The following is a 16,681-nucleotide window of genomic DNA, read 5'->3' on the forward strand; positions in this document are numbered from 1 at the left end:
TCCTAAATGCTGAAGGTCCAGTTTGCTGGTCTGCCCATTGATCACTCCAAGGGCCCAGATGTCACATAATTAACTGGAAAACCAAAGCCGTGGAGCTTTGTATCACTGTGTGGTTTTCGAAGAATGCTGTGAGCAGTTCTGTTTCAAATCAACCGTACTCTACTTATCTCTCCTGTCCTCCTAGAGCGGGGCCCGCGTGGGGTTTGCCAAACCCAGCCCCAGGACCCTTGAATGACACTCAGAGGCCACCTCCGGCAGTGTGCTCCTGGCCGTCTTCCTCCTACCCACCCACCCCACACTTGCCCAGTTCCTCTCCTTTGCCTTTCCCGTTGCTGCTCTGGTCCCCCCGTGCCCCACACAGACCACCACCAGGCTTGCTGGCAGAGTGCTGGGTTGCTACTGGGACTTGGAGCTTTGCAAACGGTGCAGACCCCTGGTATGATGGACCGATGGCTCTTACTCTCCCAGCTGGCAAAGTCTACACGAGGGGAGGCCAGCTCCACAGTTAGACGACAGCGTAAGTACACCGGCAACCCGGGGAAGGCATGCATGGGTTCAGTCAAGGGATTTTACATCAAATTCATCCGCGCTCTTTAAGGAGCACATAAGCCAACGGGCGATGTAGGAAACAAATGCTAGGGATTATATGAATTTTAGAAAGTGTCATAATAGCCCCAAGGGAATGTAAAACAAGGAGTCACTGTGAGATGGGGAAGGAAGCTTAATCCCAATGAGGAATCTAGCCTAGAGATGGGAAATGAGATAGAGACCAACTGATAAAAAGGGGCGAGCGGGAATACCAGGCTATCTCTAGAAGTGGGCCAAAATGCTTCTAAATGATTAAGAGGACGAGCTCAGTGACTAGGTAACAGTTCCCAGGCAGGCTGGAATGCGTCGTGAGATACAGGAGAGGGTGTGCCAATAACCAATGCGTGTGTGAACACCGTGCCCCCGTCCTCCAGTTCCCTAGGCCGCCATCATACACTAGGCCAGAGGTCACAATGACAACCCCAGAAGGGGTCCTGAGAACCCCCACATGCAGATGGCCCTGTGGAGAAACTGACGCCACCAAGCTGCGAGGCTTAAAAGGGTCCCAAGACAAGTGTGGTGTGACTAGGAAGAGTATCTGAACTCAAACGAATGCTCCCCTGTGTCCTCGGTGTGTCCCCACACGGAGCACTAGGTGTCGTTCTGGTCATCACATCTGCAGGAGCTAGAGTAGATCGAGACTGTACAGAAAAAGCCTTGGGACCAGCGCGGCCAGGGGGTGGAGCAGGAGCGTGACAGCGACCAGACCAGCAATTACAGAGGCTTCACTACACGCCAGGCACCATTCTGAGCGCTTCCCACAGGCTAGGTCATTCAGGCCCTCCACCATCCCACAAGGTAGGTACTCCTATTGACTCACTGTAGCCGTGGGGACACCGAGCCACAGGGAGCTTAAGCAGCTGGTCTAACTCACACGGCACCTACCATCTGGACCCAGGCCATCCAGGGCCAGATTGCAGCCCTTATCTCCAGGCTGCTTACGACACGAGAAAGACCGAACGAAAGGCCATGTTCCACTGGGGGGCAACGGCTGAAAGTAACTCATCTGAGCTAATAAAGCCAAAGGAAAACATGGGCTTCGTATGGAAGTGTAGATTATTAAATTTAGGATAAAGTCAATTTAAAACACAAAGAAGACTGCTTTGCACAGTGCAAAGTACTTTATACAATTTTTTTCTCAAAAATTGCGACCACCAGGACCAGCAGTTAGTGTAATGGCTATGTCACTGGATTCCCATGTAGTCGACCACGGTTCAAGTGCTGGACCCGGTGGCTTAAACTCATGCCAAGTGCATGTGTGTGCGTGCCCAACATCCCGAGAGGAGAATGGAGGAGAAGGGATTGTGGCGTGGCCATCCCCCCTGGGGTGGGGGGCTGATTTCTCGCTTTGTCTGTCTTTCTGGCAAGCGTGTGCGCCCAATAGCAAAAATCTCTCTCAAAAAAAATTGCGACCACCAAGTCCAATACTGGAGAAGACCACTGGCATCAGCGACGCACTGCCAGGGAAACGGGCCTGTTCCAGGCTACTCCCAGCCTCGCGGGCAGTGGAAGCGGGATTTCCATCATCCTCCCGGGAACATCCCCGGACACAGCTTCTACAAGGGCAGTGGAAACGTGGGCCTTCCCCACCGAGGCGAGGCCCTTGTCCTTCCCGCTGCCTTTCCTGTACTGAGTCTGCGTTTCCTCCACAAGCTCAGTCTCGGGAGCTCCTGCCTAGGAAGGGTGTTGGCCCGTGGGCGTGAGTAGCAGCTCTCAGCCGGAAGTGGCAGGAAGTGCTTGCCAATTATCCTTGCGGAAGCCTGGGGCTGGGTCAGGGCAAGGACCCTGTCTCCCTCATTCCCTCTGGCCGGCTCCCTGGACTGTCTGGAGAAGGCTGGTACACGGGCGGGCATGGGGGTGTCTTGGGGGCCTCTGGGGAGCGTGAAGATGCTCACTCTGACCTTGGATGAGGACGGCTCCTGGCCTCTGTCTCTTTCCCCTCTTTAGGATCCCTGCCTCTAGCTCCATGCCAAAGCCTCCCCCGTGCCCTGGCTCTGGGGGAAGAGGACCAACCGGCACAGCGCCTGGGTGTGCATGGCCAGCCCTTGGGCAATGGAGGGACCTGGGGGAATTGCTGTCAAGTGTCTGCTGATCTACAGCCCTTGAGAACAGAAGACCCCCCCAACACACACCTCCCCTCGGGCATGCACTATGGGGAGGAGAAGGCCTGGGGTGTCAGAGGACGTAAAAGAAAGAAAAAATACATGTGCGAACTCTCCTCCTGGAGAACAGCTCAGTGGTCACAGGGGTAAGAGGGAAGGCACCAAACGTTAACCATCGCTGTCTTCCAGCTCCAGGATGAAAGAGCTGTCCCTGCGGAGCTCTCTAGCCCAGAATCTATTCCGGGGACCTCAGCTCCCCCAGCCCAGACCGCCCACAGCTCCCAGGCCCCAGCTTCCACTCACCTACGCAGTTATCACACAGGCTGCAGTGAGAGGCTCGCGGGGGCCGGAAAATCTTGCAGGTGAAACAATATTTAAGTTTCACTGTCTGGCCATTGATGATGACTTCTTTGGTTCTGGGAGGCGGGCGGTACCCCCCTGAACTGGTGCCGTTGGCGATATCTGTGGGAAAAAAAAAAAAAACAAAAGAAAAAGTGCACTCACCCTCAGACGGCCACCTCACCTCTGTGGCTCCCATCACTGGCTCCACTGGCTGAGTGCACCTGCGGGGCCACTGCTAGGAGCCGCGGCCACACCCGGGCCTGACGTCACGCATGTGCCGCACGTGACAGCCTCTTGGGCTCCAGGCTGGCTGTCCCACCATGCTTGCTGTCTCCTCGCCAGGGCTTGGGGCCTCCTTGAGCCGGGTTCAGGACTCATTCATTCCCAAAGGTCCAGGGGCCACGTGCCTACGCTCTGACCAATGGAGAATGGAGTTGTAGGGTCCACCTTGTAAGTCACAAATGGAGGCTTGGACAGAGGAGGGCCCTGAACGGGGGAGACCTCCCTGACTTCTTCAGAGTATCCAGTTCCTATTTGGGTTAATGTCCCTGTAGGTTTGGGTCATTGTTACAATAGCTAGACTTGCCCTGATTAGCACAGGGTGGTCTTTACCTCAGGGCACTTTCCTTCTCAGGGGGTACACTTCAAATCCAGCTCGAGTTCTCCCCACTTTGTCCACTAGACTCCTCAAAAATACCAGGGATGGGGTTGTAGAGGGAGATAATACGAAACTTAAATATATGTGGGAGTGTCACACATGCCTATGTGTGGGTATAGATATCAGAAACTATTCAATGCACATTTTTAAAAATTTGCTATAGAGTGCATGCCCTCAATGGAGAGAGACAGAGAGAGAAAGGGAAAGTGAGAGTCCCCGCCCCACACCCGGGGATGACCACGCTGCGATCCTTTCTCCTCTATTCTCCTCTAGGAATCTGGGGCATGCATGCACATATGCCTGGCATATTGTTCTTTCTTCTTCTTCTTTTTTTCTTTTTTGCTATAGGGCACATGCGCTCACTAGAGAGAGACTCAGAGAGGCACAGAGAGAGGGAAAGTGAGAAATCACTCTCCAGGGTGGATGGCCATGTCATCCCTCTTTCTCCATTCTCTGGAGATTTTAGGCATGTATTCACATGCACCCACTGTGATTTTCAAGCCACCAGGTCTGAGATTCAACGTGTGGTCAACCACGTCGAGGTCCAGCACCTGCTGGCTCCACCCCGTGTATTTTTCAAGCCACTGGGTCTGGGATTTGAACCACACAGTAGGCCATGTGGTATCCAGCTGCCTTAACCACCAGGTATGCCACTAGCTGGCTCTAAATGCACTTTTTAAAAAGAGGATTATTATTTAATTTTTACATATCGTTATTATTATTTTCCAATTTGCTCTAGGGCATGTGACTCACTAGAGAGAGGAGGGGAAGTGAGAAAGCAAGCCACCAGGTCTAGGACTTGGACTGTCATCAACCATGTGGGAGTCCAGTGCCTTAGCCACCATGCCACCTGCTGGCCCCTTTCTAGATGCACGTTTTACAAATCATTTTTACATTTTATCATCTGGCAAGTATGGGAACTGAAATCTGCTACCCCAAAACATACATCTTTGGCTTATTTTGAGATGACTATTCCAAGGGTTAGGAATTAGCTTTACAAAGTAAGCCACCTTCTGTAAAAGAAACAGATAAACATTTACAGCAGTAAAGTCAGCAGCAGCTGCTAGCAGGCTTCCCCCTCCTCCCGTTTACTTCTTATGCTCAGGAGGAAGGGTACCAGCCCTCTGACACCTGGCCCAGAAAGACAGATTTTCCCACTTTCCCTCCTCACCCGTTCATAGATTACCCACAAACCTACATAGTATGAAGCGTTCAGTCCCTTGGCCCTCCTTGGAATTCCTATTCTGTAGGACTCCTGTACACTCCTTCTCTCTTACTTATCTGCTTGTTGTCAGTGATTTTTGTGAACTGCAGAGAGGAAGAAAATTCTTTTGTCTCTGCAACAGCACATGTTATTATTTTTAGAATAATTTCTTTCTTTCTTTAATTTAGAGAGAGATTTTTTGCTATAGGGCATGTGTGCTTGCCAGAGACAGAAAGTGAGAAATCACACCCAGTGAGGATGCAGAGGCCACAGCCCCTTCTCTTTCATTCTCCTCTCAGGAATTTGGGCATGCACACACCCCCACGGGGTGTGAGTTTTAAACCGCCAGGTCTGGGACTCGAACCACAATCACTGCTGGTCCCAGAATAATTTCTAAAATGCTGAAGAATATCCAAAATTATTCATAGATGTGTGTATATATATTTAATTGCTAAAGGACACATGTTCTAGCCAGAGAGACAGAGTGAGAGGCAGAAAGCACTCCCTAGTGGCGCATGGTCTGGCTGCAATCCCCATTCTCCATCCTACCAGGATTTGGAGCATTCAGCCACACTTACCCAAGCCACCCAGGCCAGGATTTGAACCTCAGCTGGCCATGTGGGACCTAGCTCCCTTAACCACTAGGCAACAAGGCCAGCCCCTAAAATGCATGTTTCCCTCGTGGAGTCATCCTGGTGATTCTGCGTATGGTGCAGCTGGGAACCCCTGCTCTGCAGAAAGGTGGAGCTTCTAGTTTTACCCTGTCTACACCCTTTACTTGCCAATCAGGCTTGCCAAAAAGAACACAAGGCAGCCACTGTGCAGTCAGGAACAGGGCGCAGGTGGGTGTGGCCGAGCAAGGACATCTGCCAGAGCGTTGCTGAGACTCCATGACCCAAAGACAAGGTAAGCTGTGTGGGCGTGGTGGGGCATCAGTCCTGGGGACTGCAGGGTCCCTCTGGAAACAGAGCTGGGAGCCTTAGCGGGGCTGTGCATTGTAATCGTAGGTTCAGTGAGAAGCAGGTTCTCCTCTGTCTTAACTCCTGAGCCAGAATCTGCATTCGACTGAGATTCCGCAGTGACTCCTGCATCTAGAGGTTTGAGAATCCTGCTCCAGGGTACCTGTGGAGCCTCAATCCACATGGATGCCTGTGCCCCTTTATTATGCACTCAGATACGCTCTTTGTAAAATTTAATTTGCATTGGGACACACAGAAAGAGAGAGAGAGAGAGAGGGAGAGAGAGAGAGAGAGCGCGCACCCCAAAGGGGGATGGCCAAGCTGCAATTCCTTCCCCTCCATTTTCCTCTTGGGATTTTGTGCATGCACACACAAACACCTGGTGTGTTTTTCAAGCTACCAGGTCTGGACTTGAATGATTCAGTCAGCCATGTGGGATCCAGTAACCTTAACCACCACACTACTGTCTGGTCCCAGACACATGCTTGTATGATAAGGAGCTAAACTCACAGAACACAGCTTTGCTCAGACAAAGGGGCCACAGCACACAATAGCTATCAGCCAAGCATTTCCTTGTTGAGGACTTGGGGATCTTGGCATCTGGTGACCTCTGGAGAGCTGCGGCCTCTTCCCTGCTTTCCCCCAACAAATAGGACTGTCCTCCCTCCCAGAAAAACAGAATTCACAACTCAGGACTTGGGGGCTTCCCTTCCCCACACCCCAATATTCTTTTTTTTTAATTTTTAGAGAGAGATTTTTACTATAGGGCATGTGCGCTTGCTGGAGAGACAGAAAGTGAGAAATCACCCCCCAGGGAGGATGATCATGCTGCAATCCCTTCTCCTCCATTCTCCTCTTGGGATTTTGGGCACGCACACACATGCACCCTGTGTGAGTTTCAAGCCTCCAAATCTGGGACTTGAACCACGGTTGGCCATGTGGGAGTCCAGTGACATAGCTATTATGCAATCAGCTGGTCCACCCCAATCTTATTTCTTTTTATTTTTATAGAGATATTTTTGCTACAGGGTGTGTGTGCTCACTGGAGAGAGAGAGAGAGAGAGAGAGAGAGAGAGAGAGAGAGAGCGCAAGCGAGAAATCATCCTCCAGGGAGATGATCACTCTGCAATCCCTTCTTCTCCATTTTCTTCTCGGGATTTTAGGCATGCACACACGTGCCTGGCATGAGTTTTAAGCAACTGGATCTGGAACTTGAACTGCAGTCAACTACATGGGAGTCCAGCAATGTAAGCATCACGCCATCTGTGGTGCCCCCACCCCTGTCTACTGTAAGAGGCCTGGATGGCTGCCACCAGCTCCTTGGCGTAGGCTTCAACCTGAGTGGTAGGGAGGGCACTGGAGCGGCTACCGGACGTTCTCTAGTTATAAAGAAATCAAAGTTCTACAGCAGACTGCAAAGGAGAAACAGAGGAAGGTTCAGGAACATTGGAGGGAAAGGAGGCCGCATGGAGGGTGAGGACAGGGAAATGCAAGAGGGCAGCCCTCTGCCTCTTCCTGACACCAGCCTCTGCTCAGAATAACTAGCAGCACACTGTCCCTGGCGTGTCTCCCTTTGCAAGCATCCCGGGTGACTGCCCCATCAAACCGTGCTGCTACGTTCAGCAGCAGATGGAGAGCCTCTGAGCTCCCCAGGATGGACACTGGGGAGACGAGGCATCTCTTTTCATGACTGCATAACAAGGAGAAATCAAGGAGCAGGTGCCCCAAGGACTCCCTTAAACCTCAGGGTAAAACCGGCTTTGCACACATCAAAGATAAGGTCAGGTCTCTACGGAGGCCAACTGCGTGCCAGGGAGGCCAACATCAATGATGACTTGGTGCCTCCATCGCCTGACGTCAGCTGTGGGACTTAGTGAATCTCGTCAGCTCTTGCAAACATGGAGGAAAACTGGAAGGTCCAGTATCGGTTTAAAAAAGTACAAGTCCAATCAAACACTTGACTTAATTAAATCAGAAAACTTTCAAACTTGAATTGTGAAGGCAAATATTCTCAATGTAGGAATGACACACTTATGGGCACTGGGACAACTTTTAAAGCCTAGTTCTGCAAACTAGGGGCTTGAAAAGGTGAGCATTTGCCAGCATTTCTCAGAACCAATTCTGCCGCGCTACCGCTCCAAAGTGCACTTTCAGGAGGAAGAAACCTTTGATATGAAGCAAGCTGATGGCTGCAATTCTGCACAGGGCAAACGGAAGCCTAAGAATTAAACCTGAGCCCAAACCTTGTTGACTAAATATCTGGAGAGCTCTTTACGTAAAGGAAGTGGAAGAACCGGGAGAGCTCGATTCTGGGCTCAGCTAAGTCACTGCATGAGGGAAGGCCCAGAGAACTCCGACAGTCACCTGGTGTTCATGAAGGATGTGCTGGAGGCAAAATGTGGCGACAGGGGCTGTGGAGGGCCGGTGGCTTGGGAGGGGCTCACTGCCCGCTGGGCTGTTTGCTGAGCACCGGGTCTCTGGCCAGTCCTGCCTCCATTCCAAGAATCTGCTCTCCTGGCCCTAGAGCCAGCTTTTACATGCAAGAGTGATGAGAAACTCAAGACACACACAGGGGCGTCTGCAAAGCTGGCTGTTCACTCGCAGCATGAGCTCACCTGGGGCCTCTCGTCCCCTCTCCTGGGTGGGTGGTGCTGCCTGCTACTTCCAGGCGCTGTGCACCAAGCACCTCATTGGGGGCCTGTCCTGCTGTCGGCAGAGGTCATCCTGTCCTGTGAGGCCCAGTTCAAGCTTCTGTGCTGAACCCTTTGCAAGCAGCAAAGAACCCCTTCGGGCCCTCACAGCGCTGAGTCCACTTACGTATCTAGTCGCATGATCTGTGTGGTGCTGCAGGTGCCAGCCCTCAGCTGGGCACTGAGATACCACGAGAACCACCGCACAGAAACGGCCATGGGCCGAGGGAAGGTTTGACACCTCTGTAGGCCTTCGTTTTCACGTTCTAATGCTGCTTGTGGCTAGGCCATGCTTCAGCCAATTCTGTGCTTCTGGGGCTCAGTGAGGGCCTAGCGCACAGCAGGTACTCAAGAAATGGGCGGACCGCACATCCTAGTGGTAACAGTTAGATCCTGCACAGCTGACTGCAGTTCGAATCCTGGCCCCTGTGGCTTGAAAAGCATGCCAGGTGAGCACCCCAAATTCTGACAGTGTGGAGAAGTGGAGAAGGGATTGTGGCATGACCACACCCATCACGGAGTGCTCCCCCCTGCCCCGACTCACGCTGGTGAACGTGGCACCCTCTGGTGAGTACAAATAAGAAATGGAGGGGCTGCTGCCTGGCCACCGCCTACGTCACGGCACACTGCCTTGCCCGCTGTGAGCCACCCCCACCGGCAGGCATGCCCCTGTGCCCGATTCCTCCCTGGCAGAAAACCCACTCCGAAGGTCCCTCTGTGCTTGATGCTCCTTTTTTTATTTTTAGAGATTTTTGCTGTACGATGTGCACTTGCCGTGGAGACAAGAGACAGAAAGCAAGAAATCACCGCCAAGGGGGATGGCCACGCTGCAACCCCTCCATTCTTCTCTTGTGACTTAGGGCACGCACACACATGTGCCTGGTGTGAGTTTTAAGCCACCAGGTCTGGGACTCAAACCACATTTGATCATGTGGGAGTCCAACACCTTAACCACTATGCCACCTGCTGACCCCACGACCCTACTCTTAAAGTCATCTGTCGGCCACTACTGATCCAGAGCTGATCTCGCGGGTCAGTGGGTGTCTCCAGGGAGTGAGGGGAGCTGTCTGCTCAGGACCCTCGGAGCCGCTACTTCTCCCACACAATAAATCCCACAGCTGCCCAGAGCCAGGGCCTCCAGGCCTGGGTCCAGAGCAGCCGTGGATAAAGGGACCCTGAAGCTGAGGGCTTCAAACACCAACCTTGGGACAGAAGGGCGGTTCCACAGTGCTCAGCCCACCTCTTAGCACGGAGCTCTCAAGCACCAGGGTCCACGGGGCCGAGGGCAGTACAGGCGGTATTCCAGCTCTAATCCGTAGTTATCCCAGGGTTTGGTTAACTTTTTTGGTTTTTGTTGTTCATGACAATTGTGCCTCTGCTTCTTAGGGTTCTCTTTGTGGTCTAAATATGGCTATTTAAACAGAGTAATTGAAGTCCACACAGTGAATGGCTCAAGAACACTGGAATTTGAAGCGGGGTGGGGGAGCTCTAACAGTTCTGCAAGTTTATGAGTCAGTACTTCTCAAGGACGTTTTTATACACAAGCTTTTTGTTTTTTACAGAGAGAGATTTTTTTTTTCTTTTTTTTGGAGAGGTTTTTGCTATAGGGTGTGTATGCTCGCCAGAAAGACAGAGAGTAAAAAGTCACCCCCCCCAGGGGGGATGGTCACGCTGCAATCCCTTCTCCTCCATTCTCCTCTCGGGATCTTGGGCATGCACGCACACGCGCCCTGCGTGAGTTTTAAGCCACCGGGTCTGGGACTTGAACCGCGGTCGACTACATGGGAGTCCAGCGACATAGCCATTATGCTAACTACTGGTCCCGAGAGAGATTTTTGCTATAAGGTAATGTGCACTCTGGAGAAACAAAAAGTGAGAAATCACTCTCCAGGGGTGGCCATGCTACAATTTCTTATCCTCCTCCATTTTCTTCTCCAGATTTTGGGAATACATGCACCTATGCGTGGCATGAATTTCAAACCACCAGGTCCGGGACTTGAACTATAGTCAGCCACGTGGGAGTCCAGAACTTTAACTGCTACACCACTACACACCACTGGCCCATACACAAGCATTCTGAATGACAACTTAAAAGCTTAAAAGGGTCCTTTCCTTTATAAAGTCCTTCCCCTCAATTGCTGGGTGTCGGTAAGAAGGCAGAAATAACAGCAGCACCGGGACCAGCAGTTAGCATAATGGCTATGTCGCTTGACTCCCATGTATTCGACTGCGGTGCAAGTCCCGGACCCAATGGCTTAAACTCAGGCAGGGCATGTGCACATGCGTGCCCAAGATCCCGAGAGGAGAATGGAGAAGGGATTGCAGCATGACCATCTCCCCTGGGGGATGATTTCTTGCTTTCTGTCTCTCTTTCTGGCAAGTGCACGCGTCCTATAGCAAAAACCTCCGGGGGAAAAAAAAAAGAAATACCAGCAGCACCAGTGCCCAGTACAGGCCTGTGGGCAGAGAATCCGGGAGCCTGGGACCAGAACGGAGGTAGCTCAGTGTGTGAGCTCAACGTCAGAAACTACCCATCGACGGAGTTGTTTTACCCAGAGGCCCCGGGCTCGCCAGAGGCCTAGGAAACTGTCAATGTTTCTGCTTTCTCAAAGCCACCCTCTGAAGACAAATCATCTTCCTCCCTTGAAGGAGCAAGAGCACGTCCATCGCGATAGGTCCATTTGTAGACAGACCCAATCTCCCGTTGGATTTATTCCAGGGGCCGAATTGTGAACCACGTGTTATCATATAAAGTAATTGGACTCTTTTTTAAAATGCAAAGGGAAAAAAAAAATCCCAATTTACAAAAGATGTGGAGTAAGCTTTCTCTACCAAAAGATTCCGAACCGTGGCGCTCGCAGGTGCCTTTATGTTTTTGCTTTGTTTTGTTTTGTTTTGTTTTTCGCTATAGGGCACGTGTGCTCGCCAGACAGACAGAAAGAGACATAGAGACAGAAAGCGAGAAATCACCCCCCAGGGGGGATGGTCACGCCACAATCCCTTCTCCTCCATTCTCCTCTCGGGATCTTGGGCACGTACGCACATGCGCCCGATGTGAGTTTAAGCCACCGGGTCTGGGATGCGAACCGCGGTTGACTACGTGGGAGTCCAGCAACATAGCCATTACACTAACTGCTGGTTCCCACGTTTTATAGACCGTTGACCAGCTGACAGCATCTGCCAGTGCTAGGACCCTCTAGTAACAGGAGTTTGGTCAAATGAAGATGAAACAGCTCTGCCTTAGGACACATAAGTCACAAGGACAGGTGAGCTGCTTTGCACTCAGGTCTGCATAACTCTCCTGTGCATTTGCCAGACTCCCGCTGTGGGATGCTCCGACACAGCTGGTAGACCCAAGTCTGAAGTTATCCTAAGGCTCATGTAACTGGTGCCCTGCACTGAACCATGCAAGCTGGACGGGCTGACCCATCATGAAGGAAGAGGATTATGTTAAGAGCCATGGAACATGATCTTGTGGCTGATAGTCCTAAACTTTGAAGCCCATAGGAAAATATTAACAATGATTAGATGTTAGACAAGGCAACTCTTATTGTTTTAACTGCTAGGGGCAGACAAGTAGAGCAAATTCTGCCCTGCCTCCATACTCCGGGTAGGTTGGCATTCAAGAGAGACAAATGAAGACAGCTTTGTCTTCATCAATGTTTACATACAAACACGCCAGAGGGCCAGAGGGCCAGGCCCTAGGCCTCTTCTTCCACCTACAGGCCTTACTACACAGTTTGTCTGAACTGATACGACTGACTTTGTTCTTTCAGTTTTTCCTGGTTGCTTGGAAGTACCACTCTTCCACCGCCATTTTAGCCGCTAGTCCAGAAATCACAACATGCATTTTTGACTCATCAAAGCCTAATGCTAATTTATACTCTTGCTTCCTACCTAAATGCTGGAAGAACCTTGGAACACTTCAACCCCCCATTGTCTTACATGGTATTGTTATTGTATTGTTATTACTATTTTAATTCTCTACATTTTTGAAGCCCCACAGAGTACTATTGTTACTGTTGACTTACATGGCCAATATTCACGTAGATTCATCTACATATTTATGCCATTTTTATTACTATGTTCATTGTGGGAAGCCAAAACCCGCCCTATAAGATACTCAGGCTAGGTTTCTTGTTTTGTTTTTGTTTTTTTTTTTGAGAGAATTTTACTATAGGGCGCCTGTGCTTGCCAGAGAAATAGAGAGAAAGACAGAGACAGAAAGTGAGAAATCACCCCCCAGGTGGATGGCCACACCACAGTCCCTTTTCCTCGGGATTTTGCGCATGCACATACATGTGCCGGGTGTGAGTTTTAAGCTGCCAGGTCCAGGACTTGAACTGTGGTCTACTACATGGGAGTCCAGCGACATAACAATTACTCCATGTGCTGGTCCCCAGGTTAGGTTTTTAAGCTATTTATTTTGCTGTGATTTATACCAGTGTGAGCTTTTGCTCAAAGAAAATGTTATGAAAAACCTCAATACACAAAACAGACAGAGGTAAAGTGGCTCTGGTTTACATGGACAGGCCCAGCAGGACTGTCCCTTGTCCTGGCTCCAGGAGACACAGTTTAGAATATCGTGACAGACAACAGCTGTGGCCTAGAACGGATGCCAATTTTAGGTAAGAAAGGCCCGATTAAATTTTATTTCAATCAAGAAGAGATTTTTCACACTCACATAATGTTAACAAGATGCCTATAAAAATGAATCTTAACTGTGACTCAGGAATATTAAAAAATAACTCCTTGAGTATAAACCCAAATTTTCCTAAAAATAGATCCAGAGGTATAAGTTCCCGAAAGTTAACACAGCACAGCATCAGGGAAAAGGATGATTGTTCTGACCCAGTGGAGAAATCAGGTCTCAGTTTCTTCACGTTTAAAAAAAATTCACTGCCAGAGGACATGTGTGCTTACCAGACACACAGACACACACAGACACACACGCACACACAGATGCACACACGTGCACACACACACAGACACACATGCACACAAAGACGCATACACGTGAACACAAACACGCACACGTGCGCACACAGAGACACACAGAGACACACGCACACACAGATGCATACACGCGCACACAAACACACACATGTGCGCACACAGACACATACGCACACACAGACACACACACAGACACACTCAGAGACACACACGCACGCACACGGACATGCACACACACGTGTGCGCACACAACTGCACATGCACACACAGACACACACGCACACTCACGCACACACACAGAGGAGAGAAAACCCCCTCTCGTGGGTTATGGTCATGCTGCAATCCTTTCTCCTCCATTTCTCCATCCCACCAGGATTCGGGGCACACAGGCATACGTGCCCGGCCAAGAATAGAGATGCCAGAGAGACGCGAGCCATTCCCATGACTGGGGCTCAAACTGCGGCCCCCGTGTGGCATCCCGCTCCCTGTGATGACCACGGCACGCTGGGTCAGGCCTTGCTTTCTCATTTCTGTCTGACGACTGGGGTTCCTTGTAGATCAAGGACAGTGTAAGACAGCGTGATGTTCACAGCTACTGAAATCTGTTTTTTCAGAGCCTGCCCATATTCTGTACGTCAGTGTATACATATATATACACACACACATACATATACACACACACACATGCACTAATTAGTGAGGTCTCTCTATATATATACACACACATAACTTATATGTATGTATACATATATGTGTATATATGTAAACGTGTGTGTATATACATACACACACACATATATATAGAGAGAGAGCGAACTCACTAATTAGTGCAATGAAAGATGGAAGACAAGAAGGTTTAGTAGCTATGACCTTTCTAGTTTAATTGAGTTCATCCAATATACACATATAGAAAAATGAAAATTAATGACTATCTTATTTTTTGCCTTACTATTTTTTCCACAGGGATGTCAGAAGCTTGCCCTTGAATGCGAGAGAAAGCGGCTTTGTCCTTGTGTGGGCTGAACGCTCCTCCAGCTCTGTCCGAGTCCCTGAGCACACACACAGCCGTCATGCCGCGGAAGTGGAATCAGGTCTTCATTGGAGGCCAAGGCTAGAAATAACGTGCGCGGGTTTCCATGCCCCAAGGCACCGGTTCTGCACTGTCAGAACCTCCTAGATAATGTACAGTGATACACATCAACTTGGGTAGTCAGTGTTTCCATTATTGTAACACAAGGAGATGGGGGCAAAGCTGAAAACTGGGTGCTGGAAACCACGCTATGGCCGGCCCTGCTTCATCGTTCCCACGAGGAAAACCTGATACACTTTTATTGGAGCTGGAGTGGCGTGAGTACGAGGGCATCGGCAAGGCCTGGATGCAAGGACGGCTTCCATCTCGTTCTGCACGGTGCTGTCATGAGATTTTATCTTTCACACAGAGGAAAGATGATTGAAGATCCCAGTAGAGAAGCAGTAGATACTACTTATAAACACTATATTTTAAAGAGTAAAACATGGTCCTATACTCTTTTCTTTTTTGCCTCTAATCAACACAGATTGATTATAACAAACAAGAATTATCACTGTGGTGACTAGCATAAGTTTCCTTACATGCAATATTAGCATAGCGAGTGGAAATTCTAAGGAGGGGCACATCCCATTTACAACAGAAAAACCAGCCACAAAGTCTAGAAACAAACCTAATCAAAGAAAGTGGTAGGTAGGTCCCACATGAAGAAAACCATGAAACAATACAGAGACTTGGAGGTTCTGAAAACATGGAAAGGTATTCTGCATCCTGCAAGGGAAGATTCAGTATTTTAAATATGTCAGCTCTCCCCAAATTACTTTCTATCTCTGCTTGTGCTCCCCAAAATCTCAGTGTGAGTTGGCTGTGGGTGGCCATAAGGCTCATGGGAGGCGGGGTCCGGTTCCCAGGTCCATCTGAACACCCGGGGTGCAGCTGTGTGCACCTGTCATCCAGCTAACTGGGCGACTGGGACAGGATTGAGACACTGCGAGGCTGTCAAAAATACCTATCTCTGTCCCTCTCTTTCTCTTTCTTTCTAATAAAGGAGAAATAAAAAATCCCAATATGATCTGGGGAAATGTGGACAAACATGACAAAATGACTCTAAACTTCCTCTGGAAGTATAAGGGGTGTGTGTGAAAAGAAAAATAAAAAAGGGAAATCATTGGCCTGAGAATAAATGAACCATTGAAACAAAATAGAACATCCCCAGCAGACATGGTTCTATATGGTCTGGTATTCCATAAATACTGCCTTTCAAACCAGTGGGTGGTCCACAGAATATCCAGGAAATGGGACCGGGATTAAACAGCTAGTCATTTAGGGAAGGAAAACCTAAATGTGGAGTTGTATCTCAAGTATATACCACGGATTCAAATGCAAAAATAAAAACATACGAGAACTAGAAAAACTAGATACGCTTTCAGATTTCGGGGGTGGGGAGCCCCTTTCTGAACATGTTGCAAGGCGGCCTGCATGAAGAAAAGGTCGCTGCTCTGACTACATAAGATGTTTAAAACCAACAAGTGAAAAATCTCCTAGAAACACAAATGATAGATCCAGCCACGGTGGCATGTGCTGCTAAGACACTGGACTCAAAGGCTGGGACCACATGGTAGGCCCCGGCTCTAATCCCAGCGTGACCTGAAAGCCGGTTGTGGGGCTGTGAATGTGTAACCCTGGCCATCCAGGGAGACTGAGGCAAGATGCTGGTGAGGTCAAGGCTGGCCCCTTGGAATGGGGCTGGTGTGGGGGCGTGTGCCTGCGGTCCGAACTGGGAGGCTGAGTCGGGGGAGCACAACATGGTAGCCCTCCTTAACAAAAGAAAGAAAAGGCAAAGAAAAAAATGCCAGGAAGACAGAGAGAGACAGAGAGACAGAAACGAGAAATCACACCCCAGGGGGCATGGCGATGCCACAATCCCTTCTCCTCCATTCTCTCTCTGTCTTTCTGGAGAGCACACACGCCCTATAGCAAAAACCTCTCAAAAATAAATAAATAAAAAATAAAAATAAAAAATGAGAAAAGATACTACCTTTGTTACACATGAAACTTTCTTTTTAAAATTTTATCATTTGCATTTTTTTCTTTGTCTTTCTGGTGAGCGCAGGTGCCCTATAGCAAAAACCTCTCTTAAAAAAAAAAAAAAAAA

General features: G+C 49.6%; 1 protein-coding gene across 2 annotated transcripts in view; it reads right to left on the reverse strand.

The window, feature by feature from the left end:
- Positions 1 to 16,681, reverse strand: part of ZDHHC14 (zDHHC palmitoyltransferase 14) — a 308,739-nt gene that overhangs the window by 77,874 nt on the left and 214,184 nt on the right. For both annotated transcript variants that reach the window (XM_006155790.3, XM_006155791.3), the window contains exon 3: positions 2,994 to 3,152. In XM_006155790.3, the coding sequence (XP_006155852.1) occupies positions 2,994 to 3,152 (159 nt within the window). The remainder of the gene's footprint in view (positions 1 to 2,993; positions 3,153 to 16,681) is intronic.

The sequence above is a fragment of the Tupaia chinensis genome, unplaced genomic scaffold, assembly GCF_000334495.1.
Source record: "Tupaia chinensis unplaced genomic scaffold, TupChi_1.0 Scaffold000468_1, whole genome shotgun sequence".
Lineage (NCBI taxonomy): Eukaryota > Metazoa > Chordata > Mammalia > Scandentia > Tupaiidae > Tupaia > Tupaia belangeri.